This window comes from Nerophis ophidion, linkage group LG02 (genome assembly GCF_033978795.1).
Source record: "Nerophis ophidion isolate RoL-2023_Sa linkage group LG02, RoL_Noph_v1.0, whole genome shotgun sequence".
Classification (NCBI taxonomy): Eukaryota; Metazoa; Chordata; class Actinopteri; order Syngnathiformes; family Syngnathidae; genus Nerophis; species Nerophis ophidion.
The window spans coordinates 40,759,753-40,783,143 of NC_084612.1; the positions used below are offsets into that span (position 1 = coordinate 40,759,753).

General features: G+C 42.4%; 1 protein-coding gene across 1 annotated transcript in view; it reads left to right on the forward strand.

Moving 5' to 3' along the window:
• Nucleotides 1–1,373: 1,373 nt before the first annotated feature.
• Nucleotides 1,374–23,391, forward strand: part of fbn1 (fibrillin 1) — a 107,003-nt gene continuing 84,985 nt past the window's right edge. Inside the window, exons 1-5 of the mRNA XM_061883818.1 lie at nt 1,374–1,666; nt 1,843–2,095; nt 16,667–16,749; nt 17,667–17,765; nt 19,632–19,727. Of these exons, the coding sequence (XP_061739802.1) occupies nt 1,914–2,095; nt 16,667–16,749; nt 17,667–17,765; nt 19,632–19,727 (460 nt within the window). The 5' untranslated portion in view covers nt 1,374–1,666; nt 1,843–1,913. The remainder of the gene's footprint in view (nt 1,667–1,842; nt 2,096–16,666; nt 16,750–17,666; nt 17,766–19,631; nt 19,728–23,391) is intronic.

The following is a 23,391-nucleotide window of genomic DNA, read 5'->3' on the forward strand; positions in this document are numbered from 1 at the left end:
ATTTAGATTAAGGTCTACATTTAACTTTTAGGTTTAGATTTAGAATTAAAATTTAGATTTCACATTTAAATTTAGGTTTAAGATTAAAGTTTAGATTGAATTATTAGCACTCACATTTAGATTTAGCTTTAAGATCTATTTAACATTTAGATTTGAATTTAACATTGGAATTCTGATTTAAGATTTAATTTAGATTTAACATGTAATATTTCGATTTACCGATCCGTTGTGGGGAAGAAGGAGGTGAGCCGGAAGGCAAAGCTCTCAATTTACTGTTTGATTTATGTTCCCACCCTCACCTATGGTCATGAGCTTTGGGTCATGACCGAAAGGACAAGATCACGGGTACAAGCGGCTAAAATGAGTTTCCTCCGCCGTGTGGCGGGGCTCTCCCTTAGAGATAGGGTGAGAAGCTCTGCCATCCGGGAGGAACTCAAAGTAAAGCCGCTGCTCCTCCACATCGAGAGGAGCCAGATGAGGTGGTTCGGGCATCTGGTCAGGATGGCACCCGAACGCCTCCCTAGGGGGGTGTTTAGGGCACGTCCAACCGGTAGGAGGCCACGGGAAAGACCCAGGACACGTTGGGAAGACTATGTCTCCCGGCTGGCCTGGGAACGCCTCGGGATCCCCCGGGAAGAGCTAGACAAAGTAGCTGGGGAGAGGGAAGTCTGGGCTTCCCTGCTTAGGCTGCTGCCCCCGCGACCCGACCTCGGATAAGCGGAAGAAGATGGATGGATGGATGGATATTTCGATTTAGATTTAACAATGGGCAGCACAGTAGTCCTGGGTTCAATACCGGGCTCGGGATCTTTCTGTGTGGAGTTTGCATGTTCTCCCCGTGACAGCGTGGGTTTCCTCCGGGTATTCTGGCTTCCTCCCACCTCCAAAGACATGCACCTGGGGATAGGTTGATTGGCAACACTATATTGTCCCTAGTGTGTGAATGTGAGTGTGAATGTTGTCTGTATATCTGTGTTGGCCCTGCGATGAGGTAGTGACTTGTCCAGGGTGTACCCCGCCTTCCATCCGATTTTAGCTGAGATAGACTCCAGCGCCCCCTGCCACCCCGAAGGGAAAGAGCGGTAGATATGGATGGAACAACATTCAATTTACACTTAAATGGGTGAACATTTATTGAATGGGTTGAATGTGGAAAAAAGGTAAGTTAAATGCGAGAAAAATATCTGCTGGAAAAGTGTGAGTGAACTTTTACATTCGGCATCCAGTACTTCCGCATGTCATTGGCGCGCACTTTGTAAATAGCGACGATAAAGTCCAAAGCACGCGCAGATCCCAAGCAACAGCTGACGTCTCGCGAGAGCAGGAAGGGTGTGCGCGTGCGAGCGTGCGCGTGTGGTGGGGAGTTTTTTTCGTGTGTTGGGAAAGTTGAGCAAAGCGAGAAGAGATGAGGAAAGAGCTGAGCAGTGAGGGAGAACCTCAGTGAGTTTTGAGCCTCTGTCCTCCTCCTGTGGAATGAATCAGCTCCTCTCAATGATCTGTGGCGGATCCGCACGCAGCTGGACACGCGCGGGCCCTTGACACGCGTGACTGTGCGCGGCTCTTCACAGCCTCTCATCGGATGCGTTCACTGACCTCTGTAAACTTGTGTTATACCTGCAAGTCTGCGCTGCTGGCCGTGGGGCGAATCTCCTCCTTAGGAGACAAGGTAATTCTGCATTTATTTGACTTTTTATACATACAAGTTGAAGTAAGAAGTCACACCAGATGTTTTTTGTATTTATTTTCCTGAAGGAACTCTCCTGAAGGAATCAATAATGTACTATCTATCTAACTTTAAAGTTCAGTTGAGTTATTTTGGCCCCTTTCTCTTTCATTTTGCAGCTTTGACTCCACACTGCATTATTTCTACAGCAGAGGGCTAGTTAAGGACATTGCACACTTGAGGTGTGGACATGCAGGACTTTAAGTGCGGAGCAGGGCGGCTTCTGCTGCTGGTCCTGGTTCTGGTGGACCAGCTGTCCCTCTGCGTCCTGCTCGGAGACGCCGGAGAGGTCGTGGACACCGCAGAGGTGAAAACCCCTGACTCCAGAACCAGCAGAGCCAAAAGGAGGGGAGGAACAGACGTGCTCAGAGGGTAATGTGGCTACAATAATCCCTCAGACATTAGACCCATATGCTATGCTTTGTTTTCATCAAGTCTCTTCTTCTTTTTCTCCACACAATTGTCTTTCTTATATAATGAGCATCTTTCTGCACTGCTGTTACATGCAGGTGTGTGTCTCTGGCAAACACCCGATGGTCCCACATAAGAATGTGTGTGTGTGTGTGCATGTTTTAATAACAACAATAATGCGAGGCTGCCTGAGATGAGTAAGATTGTCCGTGATGGGGAAGTTTGGAGCAAAGCTTAGCAATTAAATACTGGCAAGCACATCACATTCCTGCTGCCTTCAATAATAAATTACATCCAAACAAAGGAGGCCATTGGTCGTGTGTGGCTGTGGCAGAGAAGGAGAGAGAGAGAGAGACAGAGAGAGAGAAAGAAAGAAAGAGAGAAACAACCTAATCCTCTTTTTAGCCAAATAAGAAAAAAAAAGTGTGTGTGGAGGGGGGATCACATCTGCAGCTGTACACAGTGGGTCTCTGCTGGAGTGTGTTTTTTGTGCGCGCGCATGAGACGGAATAAAAGAAAGTAAGGCAATCTCCAAAAAAAGACAACATCTGTGTGCGGCGATGACAGCAAACAGCTGATGAAGGTCACACAGTAGACATTTTTATTCCACATGCTTTAAGTTCATTTATGGGAACATCTGTGCTCAGGAAGAGGTTTCGTGCTGTGTCACTCTGACTTACCAGCAGAAGAATGTTTCTGACACCCTCATGATTACCTCATGGATCTGGTTGGAGTTACATCCAGTGACCCCTCAGGTCAACAGATTCAGTTCTCACATACAGTATGTAAGCCTCAGGCACACCTGTAGGGGGCAGGATGGCTCAGGTAGTGACTTCAAAAGGGAAATGTTTACATAGGTGGCTAGGATTTTTTTCAATGCCTCACTGCAGCTTAATGTAAAATGGTTTTAGTACCAGTTTGTCATGATACTACATGGCCACGCCATACTGAAGGGCTGCTTTTAACAAGGTTTTGATTGACACTGTCACAGACGTATTCTTTCGAGGTCTATTGAAACCCACTACTACCCACCACGCAGTCTGATAGTTTATATATCAATGATGAAATATTAACGTGGCAACACATGCCAATACGGCCTTTTTAGTTTACTAAATTGCAATTTTAAATTTCCTGGGACTTTTTTCTTGAAAACGTCGCGTAATGATAACGTCACTGGCTGTTATGAACATGAGCGCTGCGTACACACTAAGCTAAAAGTCGTCTGCTTTAACGGCATAATTACACATTATTTTGTACATCTGTGTTGCAGAATCTTTTGCAATTTGTTCAATTAATATTGGAGAAGTCAAAGTAGAAAGACGGAGTTGGAAAGCTTTAGCCTTTAGCCACACAAACACACGGTGATTCCTTGTTTAAACTTCACGGAGGTGAAACTTTAGTATGGATCACAGTGGACATGGATCCCGACTACATGTCAACCAGCAGGTGTCGGTGAGAAAATTGTGGTTAAAAAAATCGCCTCTTACCGGATATCAGCTGAGCGTGTGCCTCCCGTACAGCTGCCGTCGACTTCCCCGAGACACTGCTCATCAACATCTGGCCGTGGACGTACACATCCGACTATCAGGTACTGTTAAACTCACTAAAACACTATCAACACAATAGTAAAATAAAGGATTTCCCAGAATTATCCTAGTAAATGTCTCTAAAAACATATGAATCTGTTTCAAAGCAACGCGATTGCAATCCCGTTTTTATTTTTTCTAACTTTATTTTTTTTTATTTTTTTTTTTCTAGTCCGTCGCTATCAATATCCTAAAACACGAATCTTTCATCCTTTTTTAAATTAATGGGGAAATTGTCGTTTTCTCTGTCCGAGTAGCTGTTTTTGTTGGAGGCTCCCATTAAAATCAATGTGAATATATGAGGAGCCATCAACATGTGACGTCATCGTCTGCGACTTCCGGTAGAGGCAGGGCTTTTCTCCAGTTGCGAACTTTATTGAGGATGTTCTCTACTAAATCCTTTCAGAAAAAATATGGCGATATCACGAAATGATCAAGTTTGACACATAGAATGAACCTGCTATCCCCGTTTAAATAAGAAAATCTAATTTCAGTAGGCCTTTCAGCTTATTATTGTTGTTAGAGTTGTCAAGGGCTAAATTGACAGTGGAGTTGTTTTTATTATTTTGGAAACCTTTATGAGTATGACCAAACTCACCACAGCCATATATGTATTGTGAAATTCATATATATGACTCTTTTTAAGTTGAGTTACAGTAAAGTTAAAGGCCTACTGAAATGAGATTTTCTTATTCAAACGGGGATAGCAGGTCCATTCTATGTGTCATACTTGATCATTTCGCGATATTGCCATATTTTTGCTGAAAGGATTTAGTAGAGAACATCCACGATAAAATTCGCAACTTTTGGTGCTGATAAAAAAGCCTCGCCTTAACCGGAAGTCGCAGACGATGACGTCAAAAGGGTGAGGGCTCCTCACGTCCTCACATTGTTTATAATGGGAGCCTCCAGCTGCAAGAGCTATTCGGACCGAGAAAACGACAATTCCCCCATTAATTTGAGCGAGGATGAAAGATTTGTGGATGATGATATTGATAGCGAAGGACTAAAAAAAAAAAAAAAAAAAAATAAAATAAAAAGCGACTGTTTCAGGCAGCGGCAGTATGAGCTTTTCAGATGTAATTAGACACATTTACTAGGATAATTCTGGAAGATCCCTTATCTGCTTATTGTTTTAATAGTGTTTTAGTGAGATTGTAAAGACATACCTCGAGGTCGGATGGCTGCGGTGAACACGCAGTGTCTCAGAGAGAAGCCGAGGAGCCAAGCTAACAGCTGCCTTTTAAACAGCTACTGCAGGAATACGAATAATCCAATGATGTCTCCGGTAAGATATAAATCACAATTTTCCCATCCAAAAACATGCTGGTTGACGTAGAGAAACATGTTTGCTTGATCGCTCTGTGTTAAAAACAAAGAAAATCCGGCTGTGTCTCGGTGCTAAAGACAGCTGCAATACACCGCTTTCCACCAACAGGATTGTTCTTTATAGTCTCCATTATTAATTGAACAAATTGCAAAAGATTCAGCAACACAGATGTCCAAATTACTGTGTAATTATGCGATGAAAAGAGACGACTTTTAGCCGTAACTGGTGCTGAGCTAATATTTCCTGACATTCCGTGACGTCATGCGCATGTGTCATCATTCCGCAACGTTTTCAACAAGAAACTCCGCGGGAAATTTAAAATTTCAATTTAGTAAACCAAACCTGCCGTATTGGCATGTGTTGCAATGTTAATATTTCATCATTGATATATAAACTATCAGACTGCGTGGTCGGTAGTAGTGGGTTTCAGTAGGCCTTTAAAGTACCAATGATTGTCACACACACACTAGGTGTGGCGAAATTTGTCCTTTGCATTTGACCCATCCCTTGTTCACCCCCTGGGAGGTGAGGGGAGCAGTGGGCAGCAGCGGTGCAGCGCCCGGGAATCATTTCTGGTGATTTAACTCCCAATTCCAACTATTGATGCTGAATGCTAAGCAAGGAGGTCATGGGTCCCATTTTTATAGTTTTTGGTTTGAACTCCCAACCTACCGATCTCGGAGCAGAAACATAGGAGGAAACGAGATTAAAACCCGATGCTAACTGCCCATTGAAAATACATGGGTACGGCTAGTAGCTACTATTAGCAAACAGATAGACTTACCAACTCGGTGTAATATCTTAACATCGACACACTCTCTCGTCGCAACTCGGCCCTGATGGTAGGCCCCTACACAATTAGTTGTAAAATGTTGAACGGTTGTTTTTACGATATGCAGGCAAACGACAACTTTAAAACATACCGGCTTAGCTACAGCACCTGGCAGCCATCTTGGTATAGACGATCACAGTCCATCCCTCACGAATGTTGGTGCGTGCGCACCAGCAGCAGACGGTACGGGAACACCCCCCGCCCCCCAAAAAAAAAACACATGGCGGCCGTCTTTGAAATGGTTTTCAGCGCAGCGGTTCTTTGAAGGCTCATAAAATCAAAACCATATCAGTAATTAAAACTCTTTCATCAACTTTCAGAAGGGTTCAATCTCTCTCCTGTGGTAGTTTCAAGCCAACACGATAAACGGGCTCAGAGGAGATAATGTTTGAAAAAAGGTAACCGTTTTTTATAAAACTTTTGTTTTGAAGGGGAATTGCAAACTTCCTGTTGATTTTTGCTGAAGGATGTCAGTAGTTGAAATCTAGGTCTAAGTGAGACTGGCATAGAGGTTTTTGTTTCATGTCGCTAGGACATTCCTACTGGAAGTTACAGGCAGTTTTGTCTGTGTATTCTTCCTAGGGGGCGCTAGAGCGCAATTTTTAGTTTTGGGGTTAGGTTTTTTGATTAAATCACAATGTTTGCCAATCCTGATGTGTGTGTCAAATTTGGGGAGTTTTGAAGCATGTTAAGGGGGTCAAATTACAGCTCAAAGCTGCGGAATAATAATAAAGAAAGAATAAAACACTAGAAATTCAATAGGATCCTCTGACCCAAAAAGACATTCGGTCCCTAATAAATACCTAAATAACTGCTTTGCTTACAATTTCAAAGTAAAGTTATTTCACAAATTTGTAGACTGTAAAAATAAGGACAGCACAATAAACAAAACAAACTGTTGTTCCACTGTAAAAATAGAACTGTTTACATTTACTGTATATGCTGTATAAAAAGACTAACAATGGAACTGTATACATTGACTGTATATGCTGTAAAAAAAAACCACTGTAAATTCCACGGTGCTGGGGGGACTTGTCCCGACTGTTGTTTGTGCTTACGCACCACACAGCAGTTCAGAATACCCACCCTTTTTGGGTACACTCGAGGGAGTACTGGAAAGTGTTCCCCCGGGTGATTCCCTTGTCCTACTGGGGGACTTCAGCGCTCATGTTGGCAACGACAGTGAAACCTGCAGAGGCCAATTACGCCTCTGCAGGTTTCACTGAACGGCCGCCCGGATCTAAACCCGAGTGGTGTTTTGTGCTCGTCACAGATTGTCCATAACAAACACCATGTTCAAACATAAGGGTGTCCATATGTGCACTTGGCACATATGATCGACTTTGTAGATGTGTCATCGGATTTGCGGCCTCATGTTTTGGACACTCGGGTGAAGAGAGGGGCGGAGCTTTCTACCGATCACCACCTGGTGGTGAGTTGGCTGCGATGGTGGGGGAGGATGCCAGACAGACCTGGCAGGCCCAAGCGCATTGTGAGGGTCTGCTGGGAACGTCCGGCAGAGTCTCCTGTCAGAGAGAGTTTCAATTCCCACCTCCGGAAGAACTTTGAACATGTCACAAGGGAGGTGCGGGACATTGACACCGAGTGGACCATGTTCCGCACCTCTATTCTCAAGGCGGCTGATTGGAGCTGTGGCCGCAAGGTTGTTGGTGCGCCTGTCGTAGTGGTAATCCTAGAACCCGTTGGTGGACACGGACCGGCGGTGAGGGATGCCGTCAAGCTGAAGGAGTCCTATCGGGTTCTTTTGACTCAAAGGACTCCGGAGGCAGTGGACGGGTACCGACGGGCAAAAACTCGGACATGGGAGGAGTTCGGGGAAGCCATGGGAAACGACTTCAGGACGGCTTGGAAGCGATTCTGGACCACCATCCGCCGCCTCAGGAAGGGGAAGCAGCGCACTGTCAACACCGTGTATGGTGCGGATGGTGTTCTGCTGACCTCGACTGTGGATGTTGTGGATCGGTGGAGGGAATACTTTGAAGACCTGCTCAATCCCACCAACACGTCTTCCTATAAGGAATCAGTGTCTGGGGAATCTGTGGTGGACTCTCCTATTTCTAAATCTGACGTTGCTGAGGTAGTTAAAAAGCTCCTCAGTGGCAAGGCCCCGGGGGTGGATGAGATCTGCCCGGAGTTCCTTAAGGCTCTGGATGCTGTGGGGCTGTCCTGGTTGACAAGACTCTGCAGAATCGCGTGGAAATTGGGGGCAGTACCTCTGGAATGGCAGACCGGGGTGGTGGTCCCTGTCTTTAAAAAGGGGGACCGGAGGGTGTGTTGCATCTATCGTGGGATCACACTCCTCAGCCTTCCCGGTAAGGTTTATTCAGGTGTACTGGAGAGGAGGCTATGCTGGATAGTCGAACCTCGGATTCAGGAGGAACAGTGTGGTTTTCGTCTTGGTCGTGGAACTGTGGACCAGCTCTATACTCTCGGCAGGGTTCTTGAGGGTGCATGGGAGTTTGCCCTACCAGTCTACATGTGCTTTGTGGACTTGGAGAAGGCATTCGACCGTGTCCCTCGGGAAGTCCTGTGGGGAGTCCTCAGAGAGTATGGGGTATCGGACTGTCTGATTGGGGCGGCTCGCTCTCTGTACAATCAGTGTCAGAGCTTGGTACGCATTGCTGGCAGTAAGTCGGACACGTTTCCAGTGAGGGTTGGACTCCGCCAAGGCTGCCCTTTGTCACCGATTCTGTTCTTAACTTTTATGGACAGAATTTCTAGGCACAGTCAAGGCGTTGAAGGGTTCCGGTTTGGTGGCCGCGGGATCAGGTCTCTGCTTTTTGCAGATGATGTGGTCCTGATGGCTTCATCTGGCCGGGATCTTCAGCTCTCGCTGGATCGGTTCACAGCCGAGTGTGAAGCAACCGGAATGAGTATCAGCACCTCCAAGTCCGAGTCCATGGTTCTCGCCCGGAAAAGGGTGGAGTGCATCCTCGGGTTGGGGAGGAGTCACTGCCCCAAGTGGAGGAGTTCAAGTACCTAGGAGTCTTGTGGATCGTGAGATCGACAGGAGGATCGATGCGGCGTCTTCAGTAATGAGGACGTTGTATCGATCCGTTGTGATGAAAAAGGAGCTGAGCCGGACGGCAAAGTTCTCAATTTACCGGTCGATCTACGTTCCCATCCTCACCTATGGTCATGAGCTTTGGGTCATGACCGAAATGAGTTTCCTCCGCCGGGTGGCGGGGCTCTCCCTTAGAGATAGGGTGAGAAGCTCTGTCATCCAGGAGGAGCTCAAAGTAAAGCCGCTCCTCCTCCATATTGAGAGGAGCCAGACGAGGTGGTTCGGGCATCTGGTCAGGATGCCACTCGAACGCCTCCCTAGGGAGGTGTTTAGGGCACATCCAACCGGTAGAAGGCCACGGGGAAGACCCAGGACACGTTGGGAAGACTATGTCTCCCGGCTGGCTTGGGAATACCTCGTGATCCCCCTTTAAAGAGCTGGACCAAGTGGCTGGAGAGAGGGAAGTCTGGGCTTCCCTGCTTAGGCTGCTGCCCCCGCGACCCGACCTTGGATAAGCAGAAGAAGATGGATGGATCGATGGATTCCACGATAAAATTCTAGCGACTGAGATGCCAATTTTGAACAGTAATCTAATCTTTTTTCTCTTGCAGCGTATGTCAAAAAAAAAAAAAAAAATCAAATGCAAAGGTAATTGTGTAATAATTTAATGAGGCAAATCCTTATACTGTACATTTATAGTCACAAATCATTCACTGTTACATGCGGCCCTTTGAGGGCATCCATAACTGCGACGTAGCCCTCAAGGAAAATGAGTTTGACACCCCTGCTTTTGAGGTTCTATAATTTGTTACAGCAGTAACATGTCACAGATCACATATCATCACAAGCACGGTGCCTGGTTTTCAACAAATTACCTTTTTTGACGGACATGTTATGGCAACATTTTGGAATACATTGGAGTTAATTCTTGGGGAAAACTGCCATTCTGGTGCATGGAAAGTTTAAGAGTCTCAATATGTAGACAAAACATAATTTACATTCAGCAGACGTCTTTAAAATACTTGGAAAGTAAAGTCAAGTAAAAAATATTTTTATATATTTTTTATTAATGTAACATTTTCACCCATTTGCAAAATAACATTTTTGACCAGGATTATTATTAATAAATCCAATAGTTTCATAGTTGGGCTTCACAGTGACAGAGGGGTCAGTGCGTCTGCCTCACAACACGAAGGTCCTGAGTAGTCCTGGGTTCAATCCCGGGCTCGGGATCTTTCTGTGTGGAGTTTGCATGTTCTCCTTGTGACTGCGTGGGTTCCCTCCGGGTACTACGGCTTCCTCCCACTTCCAAAGACATGCACCTGGGCATAGGTTGATTGGCAACACTAAATTGGCCCTAGTGTGTGAATGTGAGTGTGAATGTTGTCTGTCTATCTGTGTTGGCCCTGCGATGAAGTGGCGACTTGTCCAGGGTGTACACCGCCTTCCGCCCGATTGTAGCTGAGATAGGCACCAGGCCCCCCTCGACCCCAAAGAGAATAAGCGGTAGGAAATCGATGGATGGAGTATCATAGTTAGCACTTAAAAAACTTTTGACGACCCTCTAAATCCATCCATCCATCCATTTTCGACCGCTTATTCCCTTTTTGGGGTCACGGGGGGTGCTGGTGCCTATCTCAGCTACAATCGGGCGGAAGGCGGTGTACACCCTGGACCCTCTCAAACATTATTAAAGCCCTCTAAACATGAAATAAAACCCATATAGTTACATTTACACTCATTTTACCCAATTTGGCACCTTTCAATGTACTGTAGATTACAGTACTCACAAGTAGTCAGGAGGATCCTTTAAGTGTCATTGCTATAATCATCACCCGGCTACTACAACACAGCCACGATGTGGCATTTCTTTGTCACAACCTGGATAATTCCTCTGAGTTAGAACTGGCTTTGCTTGTGCTCACCACAGACATGTGTTCTGGAAAAAACCCCAGCTACAATTATTAGCTTTGCTGTTACCATTTCGTGTTGTTAGCGAGTCTGCGTTGTCATTCCACATAACTCACGCTAAGACTGTCATAGATGAAGTGCATCTTAAATAAAGAGAGTTCATCTCCGCTTTGCCCAGACAGCTGTTAGCATTAAGGGCTGCGCCGAATGTCTGATGCTACGTACCGCTGTTGTCTTTTGACATTGCTCTCAACAAATTCTCACTCATGTGAAGATGTGTTATTGATGAGCATACTTGTCAACCTTGAGACCTCCGATTTCGGGAGGTGGGGGCTGGGGGCGTGGTTGGGGTGGGGCGGGGGCGTGGTTAAGAGGGGAGTAGTATATTTACAGCTGTTGTGTGCGCACTTGTGCACTGCACTTGCTAAAGTAGATGTTATTGTCACAAATTCATGATTGATTGATTGAAACTTTTATTAGTAGATTGCACAGTACAGTACATATTCCGTACAATTGACCACTAAAGGGTAACACCGCAATAAGTTTTTCAACTTGTTTAAGTCGGGGTCCACGTTAATCAATTCATGGTACAAATACATACTATCAGCATAATACAGTCACCAAACAAGTTAATCATCATAGTATATACATTGAATTATTTACAATCCGGGGGGTGGGATGAGGAGCTTTGGTTGATATCAGTACTTCAGTCATCAACAATTGCATCAACAGAGACATGGACATTGAAACAGTGTAGGTGTGATTTAGTGGGATATGTACAGCCAGCAGAGAACATAGTGAGTTCACATAGCATAAGAACAAGTATATACAATAGAAATACATTCAATTATTTACATTAGGTTATTTACAATCCTGGGAGATGGGATGTGAATGGAGGAGGATTAAAGGGTTGAAGTTGCCTGGTGGTGTTGTGGTGCATCATGTACAGTAGATGGCAGTATTGTCCAGTTTAATAGTGTTACATGCTGTTTACGGCAGACGGACTGCCTTACGGTAGAGTGTTAGACGTAAACGTGACTGTTGTTGTGTGTTGTTACTGCGCTGGGAGGACGTTAATGAAACTGCCTAATAATAGACCCACATAAGAAACCAAGAACTCGCCCTCGATCATTCTACAGTTATAACGTCATTGGGCAGACACGCTCTCAGACACGTCACTCAGGTCCTCATGGAGCTAGGGGGGCGTGGCCTCCTGCTCCGCCTGAATTTCGGGAGATTTTCAGGAGAAAATTTGTCCCGGGAGGTTTTCGGGAGAGGCGCTGAATTTCGGGAGTCTCCCGGAAAATCCGGGAGGGTTGGCAAGTATGTTGATGAGGCAGGTGTTGACGATGATGTACCGGTACTTTAAAAAGTTGCTCTGCCAAAGGTTGGTAAATTTAATTGTTGCAGAGAAGATACAATAGTGCCAAGATTAGCCGCTTGTGTTGTTGTTTAGCAGTGATCACCCTTCCACCAGGAAACGGAAGTCCCGCTACAACATAATAATCGAAAACAAGACAAATACTGCACTGTAATACATATGATACATAAATAAAACATAATTCAACACTTAATTTAGGCCAAAACATATAAATAATGCTTTAAAAAGACTGAGAAGATAATTATAGTTTTGCATACAAAACACAATTATGGGGTGCAGTGGCTAAGTTTTTCAAGTGGCCGTGCTAGCAATTTTAAGGTTCCAGGTTCGAGTCCCCTTCCGCCATCATAGCCACTGCCGTTTTGTCCTGTACCCAAATGCTCCCAGTGCCACCCAAACCGGTTCAAATGTAGCTGAAAGGATGTAGATAATGGGTTTCACTATGTTAAACACTTTTAATTATCCGGAGAAAAAGCGCTATTTAAATACTATTCACTTCACTTCACAGTTCTATATACCGGTGCATATAAAGTTACAGTTAACATCACTTTTACCTTTGTCAAGGAAAGGAGGGAGTGAAAGGCTACTTATGGGGACACTGGTTCACTATATTTTGTTACAAACTTAAAGGCCTACTGAAACCCACTACTACCCACCACGTAGTCTAGTAGTTTATACATCAATGATAAAATATTAACATTGCAACACATGCCAATACGGCCTTTTTAATTTACTAAATTGCAATTTTAAATTTCCTGGGACTTTTTTCTTGAAAACGTCGCGTAATGATGACGTCATGGGCTGTTATGAATATGAGCGCTGCGTACACACACGGCTAAAAGTCGTCTGCTTTAACGGCATAATTACACATTATTTTGGACATCTGTGTTGCTGAATCTTTTGCAATTTGTTCAATTAATATTGGAGAAGTCAAAGTAGAAAGACAGAGTTGGGAAGCTTTAGCCTTTAGCCACACAAACACACGGTGATTCCTTGTTTAAAATTCACGGAGGTGAAACTTTAGTATGGATCACAGGGAACATGGATCCCGACTACATGTCAACCAGCAGGTTTCAGTGAGAAGATTGTGGTTAAAAAGTTGCCTCTTACCGGATATCAGCTGAGCTTGTGCCGTTCATACAGCTGCCGTCGACTTCCCCGAGACACTGCGCGTTTACACACGGCCGTGGACGTACACTTCCGACTATCAGGTACAGTTAAACTCACAAAAACACTAGCAACACAATAGAAAGATAAGGGAGTTCCCTGAATTATCCTAGTAAATGTCTCCAAAAACATATGAATCCGTCTCAACGCAACACGATTGCAATCGCTTTTTGTTTTTTTCTAAATTGTTTTTTTGTTTTGTTTTGTTTTTTCTAGTCCGTCGCTATCAATATCCTCAAACACGAATCTTTCATCCTCGCTCAAATTAATGGGGAAATTGTCGGTTTCTCAGTCTGAATAGCTGTTTTTGTTGGAGGCTCCCATTAAAAAAAATGTGAATATATGAGGAGCCCTCAACATGTGACGTCATCGTCTGCAACTTCCGGTAGAGGCAGGGCTTTTCTCCAGTTGCGAACTTTATTGTGGAAGTTCTCTACTAAATCCTTTCTGCAAAAATATGGCAATATCGCGAAATGATCAAGTATGACACATAGAATGGACCTGCTATCCCCGTTTAAATAAGAAAATCTCATTTCAGTAGGCCTTTAACTTTAAATAGTGCACTGTTATTGATGTATACTTGCTCACTTGAACTTTATTGCAAACTTTAGACGCAGCCATGGTTATACACACCTCCTTTACTGTGTCTTTCTTATACCGTTCCCACTGTATCCTGTGATAACTAGGAACTTTTACATCACAATCCTATTGTAACACACTCTACGTTTGTGCTGTGCTATGAGTTTTACAAGTTATTCAGTAGGGGTTTTCACCTTGTTTATCCTATCGCTGGTATTTGCAACTTTATTTGGCCCCACAGTGGCTTATTTGGCAGTTGTACCCAATAAAGATAAAGGACAGAAACTGCCTGAAAGCCTCAGAATTACGGTTAACACGTCATAATGTAAGAGCAACTTGACAGCGCAGAAAGTACTATACATTGCTCAAATAGACGCTACTTTGACACGAGGAAAGGAAACAGACACCGTTGTTCATATTAATGTGTGTATTCTTGGAAAAAGTTAACCACTCACACCGGTACACACAGAGTAGATATTGAAAGGGTAAATGAAAACACATTTTTGGGTTTAATAATAGATGGTAAAATGATTCAGTTGAAGAGATTGTTCAAACAACAATTGTTCACAAAGTACACAGAACAAGAATTATGATTAACATCTTGAACCCTTTTTTATTTGGAGATAAAGATTATTTATGTTTTTAATATTTGTTTATTCACTATGATATATTGTTGATTTATTATTTATTTATTCACTGTTTTGTTACAGAGAATAATGAAATGGGATAAAATTGCTTAGGTATGAAAATGGGTAGGAATAAATAAGCTCAGCTTCTTCCTACTCCTTTTTTGACGTGCTGTAATGAAACAACTGGAAATATGTTATGCATTACATTGTATCGTATGCATGTTTGAAATAAACTGAAACTGAACTGAACTGAACTGAACACACACATACTAAAGATGATTACATATGTCTGGAGTGCCCCAACTCTAAAAAGAACCACTATTTGTTCTTCACAGAGACCAATGCGTAGAATTCTTTGTTTGGACACTTGATACTCATGAATGATATGAGGCAAACAAACGATACTTAAACGTTTGTTATGCACAATGTTTGGCCACATAATAACCAAGCCAGCGCACAAAACATGGGGCAAACTTTTTTTCTAAAGTCAAATCATATTAAAACTATAAGTGCCACTGTACAAAATAACGGATAAAAAAAAAAAAAAAAAAATGTACTTCCAAAATAGGTTTTTGTATTGCAGAAAACAAATCTGTTTTACACCAAGTTGGTAAAAATGTATAGATACATCACAAAGGGTAAAATGTCCCACATAATAAAACAGCTCACACTGCATGTACAGTACGTAACAATGCTGTGGCAGCCAGCTTTGGTACAATCCAACCTCAATACTTTAGCAATGTGGATTATGTAGAAGTGGCAATGGAGGAACGCGTGTGACATCTCAAGGTATACCTTCTAGTATCTAGTGTGGCTTTGGCAGAGTATAGTATATATATTGCAACTTGATGAACTATGAAGAAAATTAACAATTAAATATAATGTTTCTAATAGGAGTGTCCCGACCTGATATTAATATCGATCCTATACCAGCAAAACAATTTAATAGAAAAATATTGAATGATATCGGCTTGCATCTAAAATATCCGATACAAGCATTCCTGCGGCGTGTTTACTTGTGCAAAGATAGACAGCCAGTTAACAACTAAATGTCCTCCAATAATTACACATATTTGATCTTTCATGGTCATAGACAATAAGCTACTACCCGGCAGGCACAAGACATTAAAACAACGTTACAAACCTATTAAAATTAGGTCCTGATATTGAGCAACTTAAACCTAACATGAGAAAAACATGTCGATGTTTACCCAATTGAATTCTGGTCTATTTCCAACTAATATTTTACAACACAAGTTCAACGTTGAAACAACATGCTTTTTGACAACGTTTATTCACTGTCAGTTTGTGATGTTGATTTGACCATTGAAATTTGGTCATTTCCCAACCAACAACATAGATCCAATGTTAGACATTAACGTTGTCTCAATTTAAAAACACAACTATTTTGATTCGTTGTTTCAAAGTCAGTTTTAAAGGACATGTATGTATAATCAACGTTGTACCAATGTCTTGTGCCTGCAAGGTAAGAGATAGCAGCTACACAACAGCTAAGTACACAATAGCACGCAAACTGGACATATGTAATAAAAATACTTTTTCTAAAACTCCAAATTTGTCAATTGAAACAAGTATCGAATAATAATAGTTGAATCTTACTAACGATATAAATTACCCAAGGCAGAAGCGTATCAGGAAGTATTCAGTAACAATAGTGTCCACAACAATAACTTATTCAAATTATTTTGGCCATCAAGTGTCGCCAAAAAACAATTACAACTCCGCTTCAGTTTAAAGACACTATAGGTCCATTCCAGAGGGTTAATTATAAATAGATTAGTGTTTTAAACTAAGCAGAACAATGACGCTAGAAGGAGCTGTGCCATAGTGAAGGTCTTATTGGAAATAGCTCAACTTCCCATTGCTGACATCGGTCATACGTTCTTCTTCAGATCATAACCTAGCTGAGACTGAACTGACTGCACCTCTGTGGGTTGCAGCCATGTAGTGCACTCCATTTTGACCATAATCATTTTCATTTTTCACTTTCCTTTCATGCATTTTCCCAAACATTGTTCCTGGGTAGACAGAAGGCCATGAATGATAAACTCTTAATGTCCTGTCTACACAGACCCAATGTGTGCGGCTCAAGGAACAATGCTTATTGCTGCCCAGGCTGGAAGACTCTTACAGGAGGAAATCAGTGCATTGTCCGTAAGTATGCTCCATATTAAATCAACTACACATACATCATAATACACTTGGCTTACAGAGTCGTCTCACTGTTTATTTGACTTCTGACACTGTAAGCAAGCAGTGTCTGCTGTATTTTCCTGACACCATAAGGGATGGTGTGTTTCAACTCTGCATTTATTTGCTTAATTAAAGGACTGGTATTGCAGTGCAGAGTGGATAAGGATGTTTATAAATTAGAGACAAGTCCCTTCAATCATGTGCAATCAGACAACATGACCTCGAGCAAGTGGACAGTTTAAATTCTGAATCATTTACACCAGGGGTCTTTTGGATAGTTTCCTTTTCTAGTTTCTGTTCTCTTTCTCAGCCACCTCTTCTCTTCCCCTCCCTCAGTCGACAGGAAGGTCTGAGAGGCTGTAGCCTCATATGATTGCAGTCTGGCGGGCCCGGCCGGCTGCCAGGATGCCTGTTGCGGCTCTCATGACATTGTTTAGCAGTGGGGTCCAGGGACTAGGGGTCAGCGGCTGTACTCTACCTGACCAGAGCGGAGGCCGTGCAGCAAAGCCAACAACAGACTGTGGGAAAGAAAGCCAACAGAGTGAAAAATAGCCAGGAGCGACTAAAAACACTCAGTAGTGTACTTTTATGGCGCGGCAAGTCCAAAAAAACCTGTCTTGGTCCCATGCGGTCTGCTATAACTTGCCTATGATTAGGGTTTAAAAGAAGATTTGGCCCTATTTCTACTGTAGCCGCGTTGATATTTAGAATCATTATAGTGGAAAGTTCATAATGAGGTTGAGATCATAGTTAAAGCTACACCATGTGCAACTGAAATTCAAAACCAGCAGCAGATGCATTGTTTAAATCGACTCTCACACGCAATGAAGACTCCATGAAATGGAACATTGCTAAGGTGTGTCGTGTACTCTTTGCAGCAATCTGTCGCAGTTCTTGTGGAGATGGTTTCTGCTCCAGACCCAACATGTGCACCTGTCCCAGTGGCCAAATCGCCACATCTTGCGGATCCAAGTCTGGTGGGTAAACAGCTCCTCCATTCTCCTATCTTGACACCGTAAACATCACTATAACCATCTTAATGTCTTTCCTTAAAGTGCTTAAGAGTGTGTTCACACTTCTCAGTTTTGGTCCGGTTAAAGAAACTCTAGATTGTTTGCTCTTTTTGTACGGTTCGTTTACTGAAGGGTGAAAACAAGACCACTGAAGTCAAGACAAGATCAAACAGGTGGACTGAGACCACCTGAGAGATGGCTCTTGGTCCGATTGACCACACCAAGTCACCAAAAATGGATATGATGTCATGTTGTCAGCTTGTAAAAATTCCACCCTGAAAACAAAAATCCTACTACCTAAATGTGACCCGTTGGACATCATGTTGCTTTGGAGGTATGAGTTTGCACCGGACTGTGTAGACGTCACATACGGCATCCAATGGAGCTGCAACTTTATGCATATATTTTATTGCGCGGTCGGCTGTAAAAATTACAACAGACTGCTAACAGTAATGCACGCAAGTGACTACCAAGTACAGTGGAACCTCGATTTATGAATATAATTGGTTCTTGAACAGGGTTACTACATACAAAACAGCAAAGCAAAGCAAATTCCTCCATAAGAAACAATGTAGACATGAATAATGGGTTCCAGCCTCCACAAAAGTCCATATTTAAAAAAAAGTTTGTACACCTTGAACAGATTTAAAGCAATATAGAGTACTGTATTTCAAACAAACATAACAAGGGGGTGATGGATCAACTTTCTATTTAATAAAAAAATCTAAACAACAACTAGCATAACTTTCCTCATTTGCATCCGCCCTGCCGACCTGGGCACACACAGTCACTAGGCTTGTAGTGCACTCACAGTTTGAAATCTCAAAACTCCTTAACCTTAGCAGCCAAGTGGCTATAATAATTAAAAAAATTAAAATAACATCCACTTTACCTTGTCGGTTCATCTTCTTGGTGGGCAGCGGAAGAAAGGGGGAGGAGGCATTATTGACAACGCTGCGGATACTTCCTGTATGTTTCAAACCACATATTTCTTGTCCATTGCTTTCTTTGGACTCATGTAGAGCTAGCAAAACACTGAAAAATCATTTAAAAAGCATGCAACTAACGCACCGCTGTGCTGACTGAATGAGCATCAAAGATCAATCATACCACCCACAATGGATGTGCTTCCGAGTACAAAATGGCTGTGCTGCGCTGTCCACCATAAGTGTATGAAACATTCGAATTCTCAGAGAAGGCTCGTACACCAAAGCATATTTTTATTTCGTCTGTAGTGAGTGGTTTATGAATGGAGGTTCCACTGTATATTTTTTTCCCAGACCACAAGTGGGAGTGCACCCTAAGCAAACTCATTTTAGTGCTGTTTGGATTTTAATTAATTAATAATCAAACAGTCAGCAATGCAGTTGTTCACAATTTCTGGTGACCAACCCAGGGTGTGACCCGGAACTGTATAATTAATAAAGAACATGCACAAATATGGGTTCCTCTGAGGCATAGAGCACTAAGTCACGTTTATTCATTTTCTAAATCTGGGTTGTGGTCTATGCCAGCTGTCATAGGGCAGGAAGTGGGGTACACCCTGTACTGGTTGTAGTGATCTATCCATATACAGTTGCAATTACAGCCATCTTGTCAGTTGTATTGTGTGTACAGTAAGTCTGATGTGTAGGTGTGTGTGTTGGAGGAGATCCACGGTCAACAGGTTTCTTTCTTGCTGCTCCCTTCCTTTTAATCCATTGTGCCCCTCTGTTTATACACCATACATTTCAAGGAAAATATATGTGAGTTTCAACAAAACTGTGTCCGGACTATATTTTACTCACATTTGTGTGTTTTCATGTGTGTATTGTGTCGTTCTGCCAACAGTTCAGCACTGCAACATCCGATGCATGAACGGGGGAACGTGTGCTGAGGAAAACTGCCTTTGTCAGAAAGGCTATGTGGGAAACCACTGTGGTCAACGTAAGTGTTACTGCAGCCTTTATTATGTTTTTGTGTAAAGCTTGACTTTTACCAGACTGTCTTCAAAACCAGGAAAACAAGTTTAAAATGTATCACAGAGCAAAGTTTATGTCACTTTCTAACGTTAGATTTATAATCTTTTGTCCGCTTCCTATACCAGCACTAACATTTGAATTTTTTTGGTCATAGTCTCACAATGCGACCAACCTTCAATTTTGCAACACACTTATATTTTAATATTTGAATGCATAGGACGATCTAGTGTAGTAGTATAAGAACATGCATTTTCTAGCAGAGGTGGGACCAAGTCATTGTTTTGCAAGTCACAAGTAAGTTTCAAATCTTTGCCCTCAAGTCTCGAGTCAAGTCCCGAGTCAAGACAGGCAAATCCCGAATCAAGTCCAAAGTCAAGACTAGAAAGTCTCAAGTCAAGTCCCAAGTCCTGCATTTTTAGTTTTGAGTCCTTTCAAGTCCTTTCAACCACAGACTGATATATTTACACAGATTGTGTATGCTTCTAAACGCTGTTTTTATTTATTAAAACAAGTGTATTTGAAATTGCAGGAAAAAAATAGTGCTGACATTGCAATTCATAATAGCACTATTAAGCAGTCATTTTAAACATTTAACTCATTGCTTTACAGAATAAACAAATTTGGAAAAACAAGTGCAACTGTACTTATTATCACAAAAGTGTTAACATTGTATTTCCATGTCTTTTTGCATTGTAACTAGTTCCACAGCAGTTTCCATCCTGTTCTTACCTTATCTTATTGATCTCATCTCATACTGTATGTGTGTTTATGTGTGCGTACACATGAAAAACATAGAAAATACATGAACATAACAATGAACAGAGTTGTACTTTTTACATGTTAGGGCCCTATGCAATATGTACACATATTCTTAATATAGTGTATATTTTAAATGACCTTTATTTGACTGTTTATCTTTTTGTAGGTGGCTAAAATATGCGGTGCTGCTGACCGCCATCTAATGTTACATTGCTGTTATGTGTCGGTACCTCATGCAACCCTGCTTGAAAAAAAATCACTTGACGAAAAGTGTGAATAAGGTAGCGAACTGCAGTGGACGCAACAGATTGCCGTGTTTGCAATGACGCTATAACCATAGACATTTTATAAGTAGACGCCGCATTGGCTGCTGTGACGCGAGCAATTTGGCCCCCATCTTGAAGTGGTGTTGAGGAGCCGGCGAGCAGCCTAAACTGACAGTTGACAGGTAGAAAACAAAGATGGTGTTCAGCGTTTTCCTGCTCAAATGAGCGGACTGTTGGAAATAGGAATTGCGGGATTACTTTCCACAAGTAAGATTAAACATTAATGTACTATTGCCTTCCGCCTGATTGTAGCTGAGATAGGCACCAGCGCCCCCTACAACCCCAAAGGGAATAAGCGGTAGAAAATTGATGGATGGATGGTTGTATTTTGTGAAAAGAATATTACCACAGAGTTGTGAAGGAGCAAAGATCTTCAATATTTGTATGTGAAAATCACAAAGAAATCTTCTGGGGGAGGATGACGGCCTTACATGTATTGGTTTATAAACTTTCAGCCCCACCTAAAACAAAATTCACCAGTCGCCACTGATTATGATGCATTCTCATTTTAGGCTAAATATAAGACAATACTTTCTTAACAGTATAAATGTAACCAGGAATAAATCTTCAAGTAACAATATTCAAATACTAACATTGTTGGGTAAGACAGAATTTGGTTTTATTCTGAATCCAGTCAAACAGATTGGTGGTTTTAGCTGATATAAAGACTTTCAGGTTAAAGTTAAAGTTAAAGTACCAATGATTGTCACACACAATTGTCCTCTGCATTTGACCCATCCCCTTGTTCACCCCCCGGGAGGTGAGAGGAGCAGTGGGCGCCCGGGAATCATTTTTGGTGATTCACCCCCCCATTCCAACCCTTGATGCTGAGTGCCAAACAGGGAGGTAATGGGTCCCATTTTTATAGTCTTTGGTATGACACGGCGTGTTTTCATCCATCCATTTTCTACCGCTTATTCCCTTTGGGGTCACGAGGGGCGCTGGTGCCTATCTCAGCTACAATCAGGCGGAAGGCGGGGTGCACCCTGGACAAGTCGGCACCTCATCACAGGGCCAACACAGATAGACAGACAACATTAACACTCACATTCACACACTAGGGCCAATTTAGTGTTGCCAATCAACCTATCCCCAGGTGCATGTCTTTGGAAGTGGGAGGAAGCCGGAGTACCCGGAGAGAACCCACGCATTCACAGGGAGGACATGCAAACTCCACACAGAAAGATCCTGAGCCCGGGATTGAACCCAGGACTATTCAGGACCTATGTATTGTGAGGCAGACGCACTAACCCCTCTATCACCGTGAAGCCCTCGGCGTGTTTATATATGTTTATGTTTAAGTATTTGGCAGACGCTTTTATCCAAAGCAACATACATATAAAACAATCACTGTAAACATGATCATTTAAGGGAAGAATGTAATACAAAATATCAATACAAAGTGTCAAGACAGAATAAACTCTCTGCTGCTGCAGCAACAGAGAGTCGATAGGTCCCTAAGATATATATATATCTAATGTATTCATACATTGTTTATGTAGAATATACGCATGTATATATAACCTACTCATATTGTTTCTTGAATTAAAAAATAGCTGACCGTTTTTTTCCCCCTTCTCTGGGATTATATTCCCAGTATTGATATGGGACGTCTGGTCACTTATTGCATGTAGAAATATTCTATTACTGTTAAGCAAACTATGAATAATAAAACACACCAAAACATGTGTCCTTTATCATAGCTACACGTATGACAAAAAAGCAGGTGAAAATCAGTGGTATTCAGTGAGGTAAGATGAATTAAATGCGCTTACAGTTCATTGCTTCTGCCAAATGAATTGCACTTGCGCGTCTCGTCTCGTCAGCGGCAGTAGGCAGTAGCGCTCGATGCTGTGTCTACTTATAAGATGTTTATGGTTATAACGTTAGCAGTGAGTTTACAGCTTCACTCATTTAACTACACAGCAAATAAAAGTCACGTTACTCAGCCAATAAACTTGAGCCTACAATCAAAATGTACCCTTCTTTGTAATCTTCAAAAGTCGAACAAAGTTTGAAGTTGTTGCGTCTACGTCTGTAATATTTGAACTGCATGTTTTGCACACGGCAATTCATTTTTTGTTGACCAAGTCGTGGTTTTTATACTCGAACGAAACCAACTTTGGCATATTTTTTTCTCACTGGCGCGTTGTTTGACGATTATTCTTCCTTGGTTTTCCTGCAATTTGATTGGATGAGTGCTGTGGAACGAAAACAACGTAGTACTAATTTGATTGGATGTTGTACTGAGAGCATACAAGCTGACGGGAACAACACGCTGACAGACGCAAGTACAAAATGAAAGATACGAAGCGCTCCTGAATAACTTTTTAATGTTTGGGTTTTGGGGAAAGTAGCAAGTCTTGACAAGTCAAATGGCTCAAGTCCAAGTCAAGTCACAAGTCATTGATGTTAAAGTCTAAGTCGAGTTGCAAGTCTCTTTACATTTTGTCAAGTCGAGTCTAAAGTCATCAAATTCATGACTCGAGTCTGACTCGAGTCCAAGTCATGTGACTCGAGTCCACACCTCTGTTTTCCAATGAC